Here is a 21,495-nt window from a genome sequence, read left to right on the forward strand (position 1 = left end):
TTTGTTGGGTAATCAAGGTAGTGTAACGCTCTCACTAGAAAGGGAGAGTGGGAGGGCGCGCGGGTGAAACATTGCTATTTATAGAATAGTGCAGGTGAGGTGTTAGTAATTAGCAGTAATGAGGATTAAGAAAAAGGCTGCCTGAGGGAGGGAAGGGGGTACGTACAATTTGACTGCGCACACGTGGTTTTGTGTTTTCAATGATAGATTGATTAATCAACCGTCTAATGTTAATTACTGCTATAATTACTTTAAAATAAATTAAATACATAAAGGGTAAAGAAAAAGTGTAAGACGAAGGGACCCCTCAACCTCCTTAATCTTTCATCCACTTCCTCTCAAACATCTTCCTTCGCTTGTTTGTTCGCCAAGAGAAAAGAGAAAAAAAAGTGCACACGCCCCTAGAACACTAGCAGTTCTCTCTGGCTACTCTACTTCCATCAAATCCAATCTCTCTGTCAAAAACAATACAATATTTATCTCTATATATAACGATGAAAGAAAATTTTGAGCTGGTTACTGTTCGTTATTTTTAAGAAAGAAGTCTCTAAGTACTCCATGTTCTTGTTGTTTTGGATCATATCGAATTGTCTGTTTCCATCGTTTTACTTGGAAGACGATAGTAGAAGGACAAGGATAGCTTAGGAGTGCTTGGGGATGGATGAAATGTACGGTCTGAACTCAATGGCCGAGTACTCGGACAACTACAAGACGCTTTTGTACCCGGAAAATCTAATCCTTCCAGCGGCTGATTACCACCAGAGCTTCTTTTCGTCGGCGAGTACCTTCCGCGACAATCGTGTTCCCATATTCGGATCCGACGAGCCCTTCCCGGTAGCATCGGAGGCCGCTTCCATCGGCCCCGAAATTCAACCCGAGGAGGATATGTCCAGCATGATCAAAGCCAAAATCGCCTCCCATCCTTGCTACCCTCGGTTGCTTCAAGCTTACATTGATTGCCAAAAGGTGAATAATAACGACCTCCTCGTCTTTCCTGGTGCAAAAACCAGCAGCAGGTGTAGCTCCTAGTCCTGCCGGATATATATCTATCTACACAAAATATTTCGTTGGTTCTGGTCGCTGGTTTTCTGTCGTTTCTTTGTATTTGTTGCCACAAACTACTCAAAACTTTGGTTTTGTTAACCTTATAGAGCATGTTTTTCAATATTTGGGCTTTGTCAAATTTCAATTATATGTAGTTATTATGCGTCTGTCTGGGTCAAGTACTATGTACTACTCCTGGAAGAGTAACCTACCTGGTTGTGGAATTTTTAAGCTTCCCGGGTGAGTGTTACACTATCTCTGCTGATATTAGCTTTGATGAAGTTCATCAGGTCCTTTCCTATTTGCTCCCAGTTAATTCTAAGTTTGAAGGAGGGATATTAGGAGTTATATTTTTTCTTTTTGAATACATGGCGAACCATGTGTTACGAGCTTAACTTTCTTGGGATTTCTAAGGGTAGAGAAATTTGAGTCCCTAATTTTGTTGTACTGCATATTTTGAGAGTCTACAAGTGTGTTTTGTAGATTGGTCTGATGCATGTATCGAAATGGTCTTCTTTTTGAAGGTAGGAGCGCCTCCGGAGATAGCAAGTTTGTTAGATGAAATCCGGCGAGAAAACGGGCTTTGTAGTCGATACGCTGTTTCTTCGTGTTTAGGAGCCGATCCCGAGCTCGACGAGTTCATGGTCTCCCACCTCTTCCTCCTTTTTACTCTCTCTCTCTCTCTCTCTCTCTAAGCTTTTGTCTTCATAAATTGCTTCCTAAGTTATTTCGCTTTCATTGTATGTCTGAAGGAAACCTACTGTGACATGTTGGTAAAGTACAAGTCCGATCTTGCGAGGCCTTTAGATGAGGCAACCACATTCCTGAACAAGATCGAAATGCAGCTCACCAATCTCTGCATAGGTGCCTCCAATGGAAGCCTTCCCGGTCAGTCTCTCTCCGTCTCTGTCTCTCCGAAATCGGAATTAGGATGCTTTTAACTTTTAGTAGTAAGTTATTTCTTAATGAATCGTATCCAAGATTTATTGGTTTTGGTGCTGCACAGAGTACTGCAATTTATGCTCCCCATCTTAAGAAACAGAAGCAATCACTATCTATATCCTTCATTGTCTTCACTAATGCGCACGATACCGTGGTTTTCTGCTCACGTTAGCATAGGAAACCCATATGAACGAAAAACCTTTACTTTCCTAGTACCAGTCTCTGTATTTAATTTTCTTGTTTCTGAAAAGAACCCAATTTACGGAGATCGATAATACTCGTTGAATTCCAACCAAAAGTTTCGGATATGGAAATTATCATCCAAACAAACAAAAACCCTAGAGAAATAGAGACCCGCTTCTTAATTAGATCAGCGAATGTTTCTATATTCACTAATCGTTGCTTGGGATTATGACTTAACTGGGAATGCTTTTACCGTGTAAGAACCTTTTTTCTCTTTTCAGTTTATTGTTTTCATTTGAACTGGAGATTCTGATTTTGACGTTTCAGGGATTAGTAATGACTAAGACATATCCAATAGTAGTTTAAATGACAGAACACTGACATTTCATGTTTCTTTCCGTATAATCGTTACTGTTGGAGAATCCAGTTTTAAGCTTCTTCCAAATAGGCCAGTTCTTCCTCGCGTGCTCTTCAAATGGGGTTTCTCCCTCTCTAGTGATCTCTCTCTCTCTCTCTCTCTCTCTCTCGGCAGACAGATGCTTTTTCATTCTTTGGATTTCAGCTTAGAGAATGCAATGGTTAATTAGAAAACCATTTCGAAAGCTTCCATAATGTTATCATACTCGAATAATGTCAATGACTCAAATCATGCTGATGTTGTGGATCATTCATATGAACTTATAAATTAGATGAGTTCTACTTATTCTTGCAAAACATGGCTTTATACATATCAATGGAGAAAGTTTCTAACTTCATGTTAATAGATTTATAAAGCTTATAGGATCGTTTGTATACCCCTTAGTTGTCATCTTCGAAGTTACCATATATGGCTATGAAGTTCATGCATGTTAGTTGATCGAACAAGTTACCAATTATTGAGCAGTATAGAGTTCAAATGTAAAGGGTTGAAATTCAATAATTGTATTTATGTTACTAAACATGAAAGAGTTCACATTTTCACCTGAAAAAAGTGCCCAAAAATTGGAAAGATTTAAGTTTGTCTATATTATGACAAGAGATGCAATCGTAACTTGTGTAAAGTTGGAAAATTTATATCATCTACGTGGATGTTCTTGTTAGAATATAAATTAAATCATTAGATTCATATGTTCTCGACGATTTAAACTTTTGAGACAAATGATGATTTAACATAATGTTTGAGTATAAGTCCAGAACTTGAATTCTAATTACATGCTTTACACCCTATTTAATTAACTATTCCACGTGTGTCTATTTATTAAGGCATAGTATGACTCATACATGAAAGAAAGTTATAAGTTAAATAATTAAATTCACCTCTTATCAGCTTTTTCCGGCATTTCAATTAGCAAACCGAAAGAAATGAAAAAAAATGGCAAGCTTAATTTTGTTTTATCACATGAATAGATGTCGGAGGAAAGATCAGTGAGATGGGGGGTGGGATTTTATCTCTTTCTTCATGTTATATGAAATCCTTCATTGAGCCTTCCGTTTTGTTTATTAATTTGCTGCTTAATCTACTTTATAAAGTAAGTTAAGTACTTAAAGTACACCAGATTAGAAGGAAAAAAGTACTTAAAGTATACCTATGTTCTATATTGTCTGCATCTAATTTGTTAGATCTTTTTGGGATGGGTACTTCTCTTTGATCTGATTGGATGGAGCATTGTCTGTTCTCTCTCTTTTCTAGCACAAGTGATTAAAAACTGTAAGACACAAGATGTTGGTGTCTTTTTATTGTATTGCATCCATTTAATGCATCTGTTGTAAATTACATGAGCCTGCCAAAATTTTTAGTTGACCAGTAATGGCATGCATTGGTGCCTCGTCTGGTTGCTTTATTATGGTTTCAAGTTCCGATAGAGCATGAGGAAACCATTTCAGATGATTGGACATGAAAAATGAACATTGGGATTTGTCCAACGGCTGAAATGCTGCTTGGCAGCTAAAGTTACATCTATACTTTTCTCGGAAATTGTTTTGGGGTAGTTTGAAAGTAATTTAACCAACTTAAATGGAGTTCATTCAGTTAGTCATTCTCATTAAATTATCAACAAGAAAAAATTGGCACACGAATCTTACATATCATGTGAGCATACATCGCTGTGGTTTTTAAAAGGACTTTCTTACCTTTGGACATGATGATTTGATGCTGTTTTTTGCTAATTCCTTGCATCCAGTTAATTTTAAAGTTTGTTGATTCTTAATGACTCAGACTTGCTATATGGTTAGTTATATAATATCTGAAACATAGTCTTTTTCGAGAGAGCGATTTACTTGTGTCATAGATTGCACAGGAGTGGATCTCTTGCCATTGGCATGGGTATAGCTGCATTTTTTTTTCTCGGTGAGCATGACTATATTAGTAACTTACTCGCTAGCAACTGGATAGGAGGGCACTACATGTCGGGAAGCCACACGCATGCACTCCATCAAATCGGGTTTGAGCCATAGCCTAGACCACAACTCCACTAGGAACTTCAATGAATCCTTAGATGGCTAATGTTAAAAGTCTAAGATAAATCCATATTCGAATTCGGACCCAAGACCTAGCGCATGCCAAACCATGTGAGAGTAATCCAAAGAACATGATGAGCACCACCCTTGGTGGCTTGTATATATATATATATATATATATATATATATGCCGCCTTAATTGTTCCATAGATAGTGCTGAAGATATTTTATGACATTTTGCCAAAAATATGTAAATCACGGTAATCTGGTTAGTAATATTTCTCAACAAAATCTGGTTAGTTATGTTTGGCTACTATCATTGCTTTTATTTGGGAGTACAAATTAACTTTTTGTTGATACATGCTTTATAACCATTATTATATTTGCCTTTCTCTGGCTTTTGTTTTCGTGGGTTCTCTTAATACCTCTTTTGCAAAAGTATGATTCCTTAACTTGCCAAAAATACAAGAAAAGGGATAATTTTTTTTCAGATATCTGACCATTGCAGATGTCCAGACATTGGACATTCTATAGGCATATATTCACGTGGTTGGATTGTTAATGACCTATAAGAGACGTTTGCTTCTCTTTACAAACTTTTAGCATTTGCAGAGCATATTTCTTATTGTTGCTTACTGGCAAGTTGTTGCATTCTTGGGCCTTGTTTTCATTAAACAGTTTCATTAGCCTATGCATTTACAACCTCCGCTTTTAGGTCATTGTAAGTTGGTTGGGCATTCCGGGTCTCTGTGATATGCTGCTGCATGCTCTTGCATCTTCAGCAATGTTATCTTTAGACTGCATAAGATATTTTAGTTTTGACATGCTTATCACGAAAAGGAAAGTAGAGAACAAAGACATTTCAGCTTCTGTCAGCGATTATCACTCCTGATGTGCGGGTGAAATAGGACAATACCCGTTGCAAGCGAAAGTAGAATAATCTGCATTGAATTATTTAACATCCTTGTAGTACTAGGAATTGAAATGTCTCGATACGCATAACAAGGAACTTTCGTCCTCTTCCCGAATGGTGGTTTGGAAATGTTGCACTTGTCATGTACTTGCAATATGATGCTCACATATGATACGTGCTACTTGGACGATAACTGGAATTTGGTTAACTATTATCTCTTGGTTTGCTCATCCATAGTTAAAGCAAGAGCTGCATTTCAGAGACAAATCTAGCGTTCCTATAACTACAATTCATGTACTCATTTCCTGTATCCTTCTCTTTTTTTGGTTGGCAAAACGATCTTTATATATTGCATTTGCTTATTTTTGGTGCATGGATGCTGGCATTAGTATTGGCTTTGTTAGTCAGGTAGTTCATATTCCTGGTATATATATTTGTCTTTGCTGCATGCAAGGGCACCGCTGAATCTACACCCTTTGCATTTTGCCCCCCAAATGGTTCCCTTAACATGGCATAATTTAGACGGCACTGTGCTATAGTGGGGTAGAGCTCTTGTTCTATACCTTTTACTTTTTGCAATGGGGCAAAATTCTTGAGGTTGGGGTTTTCTTCTTTTAGCATATTATAGAATAGTGGTTCTGTTTCTTTTTTTTTTCCTTCCTTTTTTTTGGGGTCTGATCTCCAATGTCTTCGTGGCTCTCCTTCAAAAGTTTCTACGAGTAGCCTCAAGTGATTTGGTAAGAGTGTGATCGCGAGGTGTCAATAATTGTGGGTGGGGGGTGGATAATAAACATTCGATGAAATTAAGCTTTTCTATGTAAAATAAAGCCCGGGTCAAGCGGGTAGCCAAGGAATTCCCAAGTAAGTAAACTCACATGGACGCCCGCAGTTTTCGCTGCTATGTACAGCTTTATGGGGGGAGATAGAGAGAATGTGTGTATGTATCTGTGTGTCCGAGTTTTCTCATCCCCACGCACTGAGCTTTCTTCTGTCCACACTACTCGTGCCCACTGCTAGCTTGTCAATCCCATGGACATTTGTTCTGTAGTTTGCCCTCGTGGGTCTTCGCGCTTAATGTTGTACATGGCACGTGCCGCATTTTCAGCTTTTAGTTGGGAAGGTGCAAGGCCCCACCACCCCACCCATTTCACCTTGTCGTTTTTGGGTACACACTTTTACACTTCCTTTTCCCTTTTTTGAGTTCACCCAAAGGAAAAATCAAACACTTTTCCACTTTAGTAGTCCGCTTTCACTGTGTCTGGCACTGTGGCACCCTCGTCAATTCTTCTCGCTGCGTTAAAACCTGTACTTTGATGATCTGATTTCTCTGGGCACGCAGTGAAGAGAGGTCCAATTCTCTCTAGCTAGGGTTTTTTTTTCATATGTAGACTTGCATAAAGTCGGTGATAGCGCTAACAGAAATAAACAGTTTATTTCGGTTCATTGGGTAATACTATCGAACATATAAAAACCGTCATCTGCATCACATTGCGCCATACGCAGTGGGGTCTTGGGGAGATGGTGAAGTTGACCATATTATTGATTGATGAAGTGATTGAGACAGAAAAACAAACAGACTGTGTGTGATGAGGAGTGGAGTGCGTGTGGGGCGTGGGTTTTCACAAAATAATGTAGAATGTAATACATAAACGTTAAGAATAGATATCCATATCCAGCAATCTAATCTCATACCATCTTGAAGCTCCATCGCTGGGACTGACAGCCGACGCAACCAGACACTGAGAGTGGCCCCACTTTAACCTTTTTTTTAATTTTCGTTTGCCACCTAGGCGTGGTGTGTGCAGTGTACCCTTCTCATAGGCGGTCAAATCCTTGTCTGCTGGAGTATCTGTCAGAAAGGTTGTATCTGGGTCCCCTAGCTGCCCTCCCCCTCCCTTCATTGTCTCTCTAGGTATATGTTAATAGGGCAACGTTACAACTCTTTTAGGTCCAATTCACACTCAACCAAAACATAATCATCTTTGTCAGTTTTCATTTTAAAAAATTAAAAAAAAAAATTGTATCAGGGCTGAGGATCGGATGTTAATCATTTAGGTTAACAGGATTGCTAGGTAGATGTCTTAAATAATCAAGTTTTTTTTACAATTTTGTAAGGTGAGATCTATTTTTTTATAAAAGCGTAAAATTTATCTATTTAGATCTTGTAATGTTTATTTCTCTTAAATTAATTATACAACTATGTCAATCTCTTATTAAAAGATTGATGGAAGAACTGTCACGTGACATTAATATGTCATGTGTCAACTTTTGATTGGCTAACGTGAATATTGAAAGCATGTGTTACTCATAAGAGACTAACATATGGTATAGTTAACTTTCTATTGTAAGGTATCTAATTGTGAGTTTTTTGAAGTCTAGGTATTGATTTTGAAAAAGTTGAAAATTAAGATTTCGAGCTGCAAAAACATGAAAACTCAGGTATTGATTTTGCTATTAATCCTAATTTTGCATGTTGGTAATACAATGTATTACACTCATTTTCATCTTATTTTGAATTATTTCAAACAAAATAATTCAAAAGTTGATGGATAATGACACTTCATATTGTGAGAAATTAAGAGTGGGATGATTATATAGTGTGTATATAAATATATATATATATATATTGTGTTTAGTTTATTCTGAATAGAGCAAAGTAATTTTGAAAAGTCAATATCAAAACGATTTAATGTATTAAAAAAACTATTTTGCAAAGTCTTCTTTGGTAATATTATGTGCATGTTATTAAGTGTTTGTTTAATTCTCATATGGATCAAATATTCTTCCGTCGAACTATTTGTAAGCACAAAATTATGATTGATTGTTGAACGATAAATTTTTGTGAAAAATCTTGTATTAGGCTCAAAGCTTGTTTGAGAATATTAATTTATGTATAGGTATATATTTACATTCATAAATTATGCTATACATATATTTAATAAATAAACCTTTGTTGGTATGTCATATGTAGTATAAAGTATATCAATAAGCTAACTAATTAGTTAATCGACACACTAATATGTTGCTGAATTAGTGTATCCAATATACGTTAGTTAATATGTTAGCAACATTATATTGCTAACATATATCTCTAACATGTTGACTTATTATCTGTTATTGCCCATATACATATATTAACTTGTTTTGATATGTTACTAACATGATGTTGATAATTAGTAACATTTTAGTACTTTGTAGTTTTTACCATCATGGTAAACTTGAAAGTTCACAAAGTAAACTACTAGCTGAGTTCATTCAAGCTCAAGCATTCGACTAGATTATAATTCAATTTTTGAGTTGAATTCGAACAACTATTGCTGCTAGCTGACTGAGATGAATACCGAAAACTCTATTCTGAGTTCAATCTACATTCGGCCTCTTAAGCAGTACAGTTGAGTTGGTTCGGGCACCCATTATCTACTCGAACTCAAATCGTTTAGACCCTTACCTCTGCCACGTGCTTCACATCTCTTATGTGTTCTGATTCTTGTCAATTTGTTCTCTCTCTCTCTCTCTCTCTCTCATGCACTTCCACGGTGTCCCTCTACGTGTCTTCACAAACATTTTCATTTTTTTTTTTTTTTTTGAAATTTTGAGGCTATTCTGATTTCTTGTTTATGACCATTTCAACCTAGTAACATGTCTTGAGTCAAAATTTGATGGCTTTTGTTTGAGATTTTTCCACTTTTGGGTCTAGCCCAACCAATTGCATCCTATTGTGCACCAATCTGATCACTTTTACCTTTTTGAATCCGCACTATCCAATCCGAGTACTTTTTCCTTTCACCTTGAGTTTTGAGGTGTTGGCAGATATATGTACTCCAATATTTCACCAAATACATTTCAAGTGTGTGTAAGAGATAATCCTGTCGACTAAGATGTATGTCTTTTGGATTTGGTGCACGGTGGGCATTGGCTTCCAAGACTGAATCACTTTAATTATCTTCTCTTCTCTTTCAGTTTGTTTTCTCAAATTTTATATTGGATGTGTATGTATATTAAATTCCTGTACAAATATCTTTGCACTTGTGATTACCGTCGGACTTGATAACAAAATGTCTTTGTAAGATTACTTTACTTGCAACTTTAATGTTAGTACTTTCCTACTTTTCCTATGTGAATTCAAACGAGGCATCAATGCTCCTCTCTGAATTGGCAACTTGGCGAAAGATCTTCGTGCATTATCCCCCCTCCCTTATCCATAAGGCCCTCAACTTCTGCCTTAATGATTTCTCCTCCATTTAAGTCACCCTCTCAAGATATAAGATAACTTGGCTTTTCCGAAGACTCTCCCTCTCAGAGAGTAATCTAACCTCGTCAGCACCCTCCAAGCCTTGTAACTCTTGCAGCGAAGTCCTCTTTTGGCATTTCACATTACTGAAGATCTGCTTGTTCCAAGTCTTCAAATCTTTCTTCAAAGTTTTCAGTTTACCTCGAGCGTTGTCTTACCTACCAAGATAACGCTTTGAGTGCTCTGAATCTGATATGACGTCCATCATTGTCTAATCATATCCACAAAGACATCAACTTTTAGCTACATATTCTCAAACTTAAAATGTCTCCAACTCCCTTGTATAACTCCACAATCCAACATGATGGGGATTTGGTCTGAGCATATCTGAGGTAATCTTTTCTGGCATAAATCCGAGAAATGCGCCTCCCAATTGGGGGAGACGAGGTTTTCACCTCGTTTTGCATTGACACAGGGAAAAGTATAAAAAATTTCAACCTCAGTTTTCTTTTCTCTTTTGTAAGGAGATAGTCACAATGCTTTACACTGCCTAGCTTGTGTGGATTCTTTAAAAGAGTCATTATTTTCTTGCTTCTTTTTTTGTTTCAACTGTAAGCATGTGTACTGCAGTATCTTTTTCTTTTTTCCTTTTTTTTTTTTTTTTTTTTTTAATATTTTTGGAATCATCTGGTCAGATGAAGCTGCTGTATCATCTGAAGAGGATTTTAGTGGAGGCGAAGTGGAGATTCAGGACAGTAAACAGAGGGTAGAAGACCAAGATCTTAAAAACAGGCTTCTACGTAGGTTTGGCAGCCACATTGGTAGCTTGAAGCTGGAGTTCTCAAAGAAGAAGAAGAAAGGAAAGCTACCAAGAGAAGCAAGGCAAACATTGCTTCAGTGGTGGAATGTTCATTATAAATGGCCATATCCAACTGTAAGTCATCTCTTTTTAAAATCTATATCTGTAAACGATGCAATTTCATGCAGCTGACATTAATCTCAAAACTTGCATAAGCACCAGGCACTACATGGCAGCAGCTACAGATTTCTGCTGGATGACTTCATTTCAATTTCATTCCCCATAAATAATTGTGTGATTATACCTTTAATCGGGGGGAACCTAAAATGTCATCTTGGAGACCATATGGTTTAGAGGAAGGGTTACTGCTAGAAAAATACTAAGATTTTCCAGAATTTCTGTTATTTTTTTTATCATTCAGATCTTTGGTGATGTCTCTCTTTGATCTATACTTTATATGGCACCGTTTTTGTTCTTCGTTTTTATGCATGGATATAGGGTCAGAAATCTTCTTTGTATCAAGTATTTAGTTGGGAAAATTGCATAACGTTTTAGATTGATGGACAAGTCTGATGATTTGCTCTGCTTGAACATTCAGGAAGCTGATAAGATCGCGCTTGCTGAATCAACAGGCCTAGATCAGAAGCAGATCAACAACTGGTTTATAAATCAACGAAAGCGTCATTGGAAACCATCTGAGAATATGCAATTTGCTGTTATGGATAATCTTTCAGGACAATTCTTTGCAGATGATTGACGTACGTACGTGCATGCATGTACATACTCTAATGTCTCCCCATATATAATTTAATGCTTGTGTTGGTTCCATGTATATGTAAAAATGGAAACTTGACTGCCATTGATATATTTATGTTTAACTTCCTAGCAGAATTAAAGGAAAAATAATTGTATTTATCTTCATGTAAATTTGGAAGTTGACCGTAGCTGATCAGAATGGAAATTCTTACATGATTTTGGTTGACTAGACCCCCTTCGTCTTGGCATCTCATCGATTTTTAATTTTGATACGTACTTTTGTTACCAATAGACTCATTGGATGTCCCTTTGACTGCATTGAGTAGGAATTGAACCGAATTGGTAAAACTATGAGTCGTGTACATGGAAGATATAAGTACTCCTATATTTTGAATGATTAATTATAGAAAATAGGTTACAGTGGATTGATGAGTTTCACTTTAATATTTTGTGTGAAAAGTTTTAAAGAGAACACCAATGGCTACTACAAAAAGGTGTCACACGGATAGTAGCGACTAGAGACACCATGATGGTGTCTGCACTGATGCCATATAGAAAACTGGATGTGAAAAGACTCTAGATTAATTCAATGTGTATTAAAGCCTTGTGTAATAAAGGAAATTAAATCAATACCTAAATACAAAATATTTGACCTAGAATATTTACAGAATATTACCATATTATTATTAGAATGTTAGACAGAATACTAATCTAATTAAGGTAGGTAAATGCATGCTAACATCCCCTCAAAAATCAAAATGGTAGAGTCAATTGGTGTTTGGAAACAAGATTACCCAATCGACTAGGTGGATGAGATTTTGTAAAAATATAAACAAGATTATCTTTTGAGGCTACGGAGCAAAGATGCAAAGTGCCTTGTTGAAAGTGATAACGAACAAAATGACAATCTATCTCAATATGTTTGATACGTTCACGTAAGACATCTTTATGAGCAATCTGTCTAGCACTGTGGTTATCATAGTGAATGGAAGAACTAGTCTTTTGATGAATCCCCAAATATACTAAGAGTCATCATAGCCACAATAGTTCAGAAGTGGTATCCGCCAATGCGTGATACTCAACCTCAGTACTAGATTGAGACTTACTATTTCTTGTTACACTAATATCTCATTGATAGTCCAAAAAAAAAAAAGATGGCTAATGGTGGAGCAACGATCAGTGAGATCACTATAATCAGTATCAAAGTAAGCCCGGAGCTCAAGAGAACAGTGAGAAGTGAAGTTCATGTAATAAAGTGCCCTTGACATAGCGCAGAATATGAAGAACGACAGAATAATGTGTGGTGCACAGAACGCTCATAAATTGACTAACTAGATGAACGACATAGGAAATATATGGCCATGTAATAGTGAGGTAAACGACACTACCAACCAATTGTCTGTAGAAGTAGAATATGAAACAGGCGTACCGTTAGTGGCAAGAAGCTTAACATTGTATTTAGAAGACTACTAGCTATCTTATTATCAATCAACCCAGCCTTAGAGAGTAAATTAGAAGCATATTTGGCTTGGGAAAGATAATAACCATCTGCCCCCAATGTGACCTCAAGTCCTAGAAAGTAGCTTAAGTTCTCCAAAATTTTGATTGAGAAAATCCTGTAGGTCTCTAATGCCAGTGATGTTATTGCTAGAAATAATCATATCATCACCATAGAGAAGAACAAGAATAGTATCAGCATCAGTAACACGAAGAAAACCAAACACAGGGAGCTTGCTTGAGCCCATAGAAAGTACGACAAAGATAAAAACGACTGAGTTTATGTGGAGGATGTTCATAGTTAGGTGGAGGGTGCATATATACTTCTTTTACAAGATCACTATTGAGAAATGCATTTTCGACACCCATCCAAAATAATACCATTTACGAATAACTACTACTGCAATTAATGATCTAACAAAGGTGAGTTTTGCAACAGGAGCAAATATTTCCTCATAATCAATACCATACTCTTAGGCAAAGCTTTTTGCCACAAGGCGTGCCTTATAGCATTCCACCGATCCATCTACCTGGGTCTTAATTTTGTAGATCCACTTACATTCAACTGTAGTTTTCCCACGTGAAAGATCCACTAGGTCCCAAGTATGAGTTTTGGTAAGGTCATTCAACTCATTTGACATAGTTTTCTGTCAAAGAGGGTTAGCACTAGCCTCAAGATAAGTGTGAGGTTTGTGTAGAGTAGAAAGAGCAGAAAAAAAATATTATAATCTTGAAGGTGAGAAGAATGTACACTAACCCTATTAGAGCAACGTGGTTCAGATACTTGAGAGGACTTTGGGGCATGTGATGTAGTAGGAGGACAATCAGAAGTATAAGATCTATTGAGAGGAGCCGGGAAAGGATTGTCTAAGGAGCTCGATGTCTCTGCAGAAGAGTCAGGAAGTAACGCAATGGAAGGATAAGTGAATGTAGGTGAATGTATAGAGGAGGATGGTTCAAACTCAAAAAAACTTCTAAACATTTTGTGTTCCCAGAACTCCACATGGCAGGAAACCTGAAGGCGTTTAGTGATTGGGTCATAGCAATGGTAACCCTTTTCAGTGATGCTGTAACCAAGAAAATAACACAAGCAACTCAAGTTTCATACGCTTATGTGGAAGAAGAGTGACAAAACATACACAACTAAATACTTGAAACAATAAGTAATCATATATCTTTTCCATAGAGAAGCTTAAGAGGAGTTTTACTATGAATGGTAGGAGCAGGAACATGATTGGATGGTATAGGCAGCAGTTTGAGCAGACTCACCCTAAAATTCTTCAATAATAGAAGAAGAAATGAGAAGGACTCTTACAGTGTCCATAATGTGATGGTGTTTCCATTTTGCTCATCCATTTTGTTGAGAAGTATATAGGGCATGAGCGATGAGATCTGCCCTATGTAGGAGTGGTAGTGGGACCCAAATATCAGAATGAATCAAATCAAAAGATGTAGAGGAAAATGAGTCACTTTTATTGCATGACAAAAGTGTTTGTTTTCTCAGTTGACATGAAACACAATAAAAAGACTCAAAATCTACATACCCTAAATGACCTTGAGAGGCTAAAAAATTGAACACGAGGAAAATAGATGGGACCCAATCGAGAATGGCATAAACGAGAGAAATTGGTGAGAGCAACAACAAGTATAGATGCATGGGAGGGAACCTGCAAAGAAAAGAGCTCAAATATACGTCCAATCTTACGGTCAGCCCCAATGAGCTTACCCGTCTAAGGATCTTGTACATCAACACTATTATTGGAAAATGTTAGCATAAAAACTAACTCACAAAATTGACCAACAAAAATGAGATTTAAGGTATGATTTAAGGTATGGTCAGAGGTCATGTGACGCAAGCAAACGAGAACCATCATTAGTATGTTTCCAAAAGATAGTGTTGAGGGAGAAATGGACCCTATATCACGATCAAGCAAACGAAAACCATCAATAATGTGAATGATAGGAATAGGTGAGTGCATATTTTTAAGAAAATAAGGGAGGGTCAAAGGTCATGTGACTACAACACGCAGAGTCAATAATCCAAGGAGATTTACTTGAGGTGACGGACAAGGCAGGAGAAGATCAGGATAAAACTTGATAAATTAATGCCTCAATGTCACTTGAAGTGAGTGGAGTGGACTAAGAAGAAGACTCTGATGCAAAAGGAGAAGTTAAAGCTATGATAGCAGCCTGTGAGACAGAGGTCTTTCCTTGATTCTTATATTGTAGTTTGCGACACTCGGAGACAGAATGGCCTAGGCATTTGCAATATCAGCATAAAGCAATCTTGGTTGATGATGGGGATGATGAAGATCTAGAGGCAATGCCAAACGAAGATTTATAAGACACTTAAGAGTTAGCGGCTACGACAAAATTTTGAGATTGCAACTTTATTGTAGATCGCCGATTTTCTTTATAAATGAGCTCGACAACAGTAGTCTCAAAGTTGGAAGTGGATTGCGATGCAAGAGAGAAGCCCACATAGACTCAAAGTCCTCACGAAGGGCTATTGTGAAGTGCATAAACTTATAACGATCACGATAGGCCGCAAATAGTAGTTCAATATCTTCATAACATTACATCTGAGGACTTGCAGTAGATAGTTTTTCTCGTAGATTATTAATTTGAGAATAGGAATCAGCAATAAACTGACTTGATTCTTGTTGCATCTGAAAAAGCTTAGTCTCAAGCTAAAACTTTAAGGTGTAATTGGTTTGATTCAGTCCAGTTTTGGACATATTTTGTAGCCAAAACATTCTAAGTCAGTTTTGAAATTCTAAAAACTGATACAAACCGTTTCATACAGGAAACCAGAACTTTCGAATTTTTTCAATTTCGGTTTGGTTCGGTTTGGTTTTACTGATGTGATTTGGTTTTGGGCTATTTGCTTAGGCTAGTTGGTTTTTCTAACCTAAATGAAAAAATTATGCCAAAAATGTGTAAAAAAGTACTTATAAAAAATGAATTTATCCTTGATATATATATATATATATATATATATATCAAAAGTTTGCTCTTATACTTATACCATATTTTATATGTAAGTATGTAACTTAATATATAAATATAAATAATAATATATTGGTAATTTAATATCAATACTCATGTTTAAGAGTAAGTTTATATCAAGGAAGTATAAATAATAAGATTAAAATTTCATATTATATAATATATATATATAATCTAAAAAACTATAATATATATATAAATATATATTGGTTCAATTCGTTTTCAATCGACCGAAACTAAACTACGTTTTAATTCAATCGGTTTTCAATTTTTTCTTACACCCTTACTGAAACTGCATCGAAGCATCACGAGTACAATTATATCGCTTTGAAAGAAAATCCCATGTAACTTTAGTATATCCAAGTTGAAGCGAACTGTGAATCAAAGGAACAAAAGTGTTGATAAACGAAAGAATGCTCTTGTAGTACTATGCCAATCTTCAAGGTGGCTTACATAGACTTTAATACTTTCACCTTCTTGTTGCTTAGGGGCAACAATATCTCCCAGGAGATAGCGCCACATAGAAAAACCTCCATATTTTGAGTCCATATATTATAATTGGATCCATCTTAAATATCATCAAAGAGACAGACAATATTATCAAGGTCAGAAAAAGAAGACATTTTGAGATATTTTTTTGGTCAACAATTGAAGTCAAGAGTCAACAAGCCAAGGTCAATGGCGACATGGACGTGATGGGTGACTGGACAAATGAGATGGATGGGATGGATTAGGATAAGAGTGGTGTGGGCTTGCAAAAAACATAGAGAGACAAAAGAAGGGAGAAAGGCTTACTTGAGATGGGATGGGCTGAAAGATAGACTAAACTGTAGCAAACAAATTGGGGTGCGTGCTGCGCATGTACAGAAGTGCCGAAGGAGTGATCGGCGCATGCGGACGCATTATGGTCTGGAATTGTACCATTGTCGTATAGAATCATTAGCAACACTCGAAGAGTCATATGGTGGCCTGATTTTGTCGAAAATATGAGCATACATAGAGTGGAAGTGTGAGGAAGCTGCAACTGTCAAGTGAAATAGAACCAACGTCGTAGCAATTAGGGTGCACTATTAAAAAAAAAGAGGGGAACACCAATGGCTACTACAAGAAGTTATACACGGATAGTAGTGACCAGAGTCACCATGATGGTTTGATGCCATGTAAAAACCTGTACGTGAGAAAACTCTAAAATTCAATGTGTGTTGACAATGAATAGGGTTGGCCTATTTGTAGTGTAATAAAGGAAATAAAATCAATACCTAAGTAGAAAATATTCTGACCTAAAATATTTACAGAATATTACCATAATATTATTCGAATCTTAGACAAGATACTAATCTAATTAAGGTAGATAAATATATGCGAAACGTTTTATTGCTTTCATTTACTCTTCATTTTCCAAACCTATATGTATAGTGAACAAAAGAGTGACGAAAATTGTTCTCTCAAAATATTTTCATATTGTCAACCTATTCAAAATGGAGTCCTAATTAAAATCTGTAATACCATCAAGTTGTACATACCAAATTTGTTTTTAGAGCTTAGGCGGGACAGAGTGCGATGAAGTGGAGAAGAACGACTCATGGAGAGAGTCAAAAGAGATTTTCTATTTGTTGTATATCAACAGTACTCATTCAACGTTGAGCATGTGGAGTTCCTTAATGGTCACCACACAACAAGAGATGACACCACTAATCTCCATCAAACACAACATGCAGGTAGAAAAAATACATACCGGACTGGAAATGATAGAGGCTTTAGTAGAAAAAATTAAGAGTTTGGGACATTGTTGCAAAGGCAAAATCCAATATTCCCAACTAACATTACCATTTTACTTTAGATAAAGTATGCTCTGGTGTTTGGTGCACAATGGCTGAAAATGTTGGGCTTCGTTTTAACAGATTTTGACCAATTACATACCCATTTTTAATGGCCTAACAGTCTGACTCGATGGCTACTGGGTAGGTGTGACTTGAAATGAAACAAAAACCCACTTGTCATAGCCTAAATTAGGTAATAAAATAACGAATACTAGCAATATTTTATTAGTTTATACTAAGTATATTAAAGTTACGTTTACATAGTGTGATGATTTCATATATTTTATAAATAAATAATAATAAAATTTAAATAGTAATAAATCGTATATAAAAAATAATAATAAAATAATAAATAATAATAGAGTATTATTAAAATATTCTACTATCCAAATTAGTCCAAATAATTTTCTTTTGAATAAAGTGTCATATCAAGAAAAATAACTATTATATATATATATAACATTTATTTTTCTTACAAGGCTTTCTTTATATAATAATCCTATCTTTGGTGAAGAAAATTATTCACTCAAAATATTTTCTATCTTGCATGAAAATATGGAGGTTGGACTCCTTCCAAGTACCTATTCCCTACCTCAGCTTCTGAATCTATTCAAAAATAAGTTCCAAAACCTCTAATACCACTACTCCATGTCACAAAAAGCTATATAGCTGCTGCCTTTTGTATCTAATGTCGTTCCACAGGTTTTTTAAAACTATCAGTATTAAATAATAATAATAATAATAATAATAATAATTAAAAAAAAAAAAAAAAAAAAAGCATATAGCTGGCAGCAGCTTCATTACGCAACTCCGGATGAGTTCTCGTATGCAATAAGAATATAATCTGATAGTGAACTTTAACAGTGAATCCTCTTTTAAAACGTTGAGAGTGACCACATCCTATTTTAACTTGCAAAAAAGTTGAGGTGACAAGACATACACATCTACCCATATAAAAAAGGTAATTATGACAAGCAAATATATAATCTTATATAATCATGACATCTTCTTTTTGGATTTTGTTCTTTTTTTTTCTCGCTTTCCCCTTCCTCTAGCTTCTTTCTTTTCCCTCTTCTTAATTTTACCTGAGAGAAGGCATATGAGAACTTATGAGAGAATTCTGAAAAATGCTTCGCATGATTTCTGTGGGAGCTTGATGTATATATGTAGATAATTACAGAGAGTGTGTTACAGCATATATAATTCAAAACATGCTAACTATTCTTATCTTTATCCTTTGGTTTTGAATTCATAATACAATCACAATCACTTTGAATTTGATCTTTATGTGCGTTATCCGTGAGAGAGCTTGACCGAGTTTTGCGGTATTCCACCCCCCCTGCCGGGCGCGGCGCAAGCTTAACAGGAGTTTTCAGACAGTAAGTAGAGGTATAATCAATCCGGTCTAATCTAGTTTTAGACATATTTTAGAAATGAACTGGTATATACTGATCTTAAAAATTGAAGAATCGATACCTGACTGATTCATCTCCGAAGTTGAAACTTTTGATTTATCGGTTTCGGTCTGGTTCGGTCTGATTTTACTAATTTTCACTAGCTACAAACAAATCAAATTAGCTGCCAAAAAAAAAAAAAAATCTAGCATATAAAATGAGTGGCACACTAGCTCATACACAAGTTACCACACTAGTTTACAAAAGATCAAGCACATAAAAACTGAAAAGAGTGGCACCTAGCTCGTACACATGTTGCCCATACTAGCTCATAAAAAATCTAGCACATAAAAACTAAAAAGAGTGGCATGCTAGCTCATACACAAGCTGCCAACTGCCTCACTAGCTCATAAAAAATCTGGAATCAAGAGTCTAGATTACAAAATAAAATTAAAAATACAGTAATAACAGTCTCCTCAAGTGTCCAAATTACAAAATAAAAATAAAAATAAAAATAAAAATATAGTACCAAGGTCTAAATTACACAATTACAACAATACAACTAGCTCATATGCACAACGGAGCTAATTTTATGCATAAATAAGGGCTTATATCATAATTGGAGATAAGCTACTATAAAAAGGATCAAGTACTTGACCTGTTGTACTAAAAACTAATTTAGAGGCCACTTTAGATATTGGAATTGCAAGAATATCTCGCGCAATTTTTGAAAGCACACGGTATCTAATGGACTTAGCCTTCCACCTAGTCAATAAGTCAAATTTAGCATTGACTATTCATATTTTTCAAAGAAATACCTTTCCACTTCGAATTTACTTTCCAAAGAGTTTTCTAACTCCAAACGCTTCTTGGATTGAGCCAACTTATATGACCTCGTATCTTTTACCCGAGTAGTTGAACTTGTAGTTCTAGTCCCTCCCTCACTTGATTGGCTTATGGTTTGATCTTGTGTCCCAACATCACCTTATTCATTTTTACAATAACTATTGTATAAATGAGTCAAGGCATCTTTAACTTAGTTCACCAACATAACAACACTCAAATTATCATCAACACATGTACCTTTGAAACAAAATTTAAGATATCGCAATTTATGTTGGGGCTTAAGAACCAACCCAACATTCAACAATGGATTCATTTTTTTCAAAATTACCTCAATAGTTTTCAAATCTAGACCTCATATTACATACCATTGACATCAATTTATGGGGCCTTTCCACACACTCCATATTAATTGTATCTTGAATTGTCGTTAGCTCATGAAAAAAAATAAGTTGCAAGTAACATAATTGAAGCCTGAGAAACGCAAGGTTTCATCATAAAAAAGCTTAAGAAACTTTACAAACAACTTACTACTATCCCAATTGTCCTTATTTGGAGGCCCTAACTTGAATGCCACTCCTTTACTCAACCACTAATACTGTCATTATGATTGTCACTATCCTCCTCTTCAATATTCTTAACATACCTCGAGTCTTCCTCCTCTAACCGTTGAAATGTTTTTTTGAAATCTTTCAGCCCTATCCAACATTATATAAGTGGAGTTTCACCGAGTTGCTACATCTAAGCATACGTGACTTTTACACGTAACATCATCATTTTCACAATATTATTTAAACATTTTTTTAAGAAGAGGATGGTACCCCAATTTTATTAATAAGCATTCATTTGTGGAGGAGAAAAACCATGGTAATAGACCGATACCTAGGGGATAAAAAGAAGCAAAAAGACCAAACCCATCCATCCAAAGATCTAACTAAACTATAAAAGGAAAACAATACATCAAACATGTAGGCCTAAGACAAATAAAACAAAGAAAACACAAGCCAACTAAAAAAAATCAAAGCGAAAAATAGCAAACTCTATTTCAATCACAAAAACGGCATACCCAACTTATCCAAACGAACTAAACCCCTCATCACCCGCAACAAATCATCACATTGATTCCAAACCATGTTAAGACCATCTTCACCACTCTTAGCCAACCTGTCAGGCACCATATTACCCTCTCTAAAAATATGTTGCACCAAAAACACCATAGTATCCAGTATTTCAAGAACTTCCTCCCAAAAATCCTCCAAGTACCACACTCTACATTGTCTCTGCTTCCACCATGATACCACCACCAACGAGTCCAATTCGATCTCCACAAAATTGATCCCCAACCTTTGACAAGCCTTAAGACCCTGCAAAAGAGCTAGTAGTTTCGCTTTGTTATTAGAACCAACACTTATAGAAGAAGTAAAAGCATGTAACAAATTGCCATGGGCATCTCTAATAATACCACCAACACTGGAAAAACCTGGATTGCCGAGATTGCTACCATATGTATTTAATTTACTCCAACCATGCAAAGGTTTTGTCCAGGCCACAAAATTGATGCGACTAGTTTTAGGGGCAACCGGGTTAAGGTGCAGCACCTAAAGGACCTGCATATCAAAATTAGTAAG

General features: G+C 36.0%; 1 protein-coding gene across 1 annotated transcript; it reads left to right on the forward strand.

The window, feature by feature from the left end:
* The first annotated feature begins 287 nt into the window (after nt 1–287).
* LOC121258599 (homeobox protein knotted-1-like 6) lies at nt 288–11,463 on the forward strand. Its single transcript, XM_041160150.1, has 5 exons — nt 288–966; nt 1,569–1,688; nt 1,797–1,932; nt 10,445–10,683; nt 11,147–11,463. The coding sequence occupies exons 1-5, from the start codon at nt 658–660 to the stop codon at nt 11,303–11,305; spliced, it is 963 nt and encodes a 320-aa protein (XP_041016084.1). The 5' UTR covers nt 288–657; the 3' UTR covers nt 11,306–11,463.
* Nucleotides 11,464–21,495: the final 10,032 nt, after the last annotated feature.

The sequence above is a fragment of the Juglans microcarpa x Juglans regia genome, chromosome 3S (assembly GCF_004785595.1).
Source record: "Juglans microcarpa x Juglans regia isolate MS1-56 chromosome 3S, Jm3101_v1.0, whole genome shotgun sequence".
Classification (NCBI taxonomy): Eukaryota; Viridiplantae; Streptophyta; class Magnoliopsida; order Fagales; family Juglandaceae; genus Juglans; species Juglans microcarpa x Juglans regia.

Coding starts and splice junctions, on each gene's coding strand:
- LOC121258599 (XM_041160150.1), top strand. CDS start 658: ATGGATGAAATGTACGGTCTGAACTCAATGGCCGAGTACTCGGACAAC. Junction 1,689..1,796: donor CCGAGCTCGACGAGTTCATG/GTCTCCCACCTC, acceptor GTATGTCTGAAG/GAAACCTACTGTGACATGTT. Junction 1,933..10,444: donor CTCCAATGGAAGCCTTCCCG/GTCAGTCTCTCT, acceptor TCATCTGGTCAG/ATGAAGCTGCTGTATCATCT.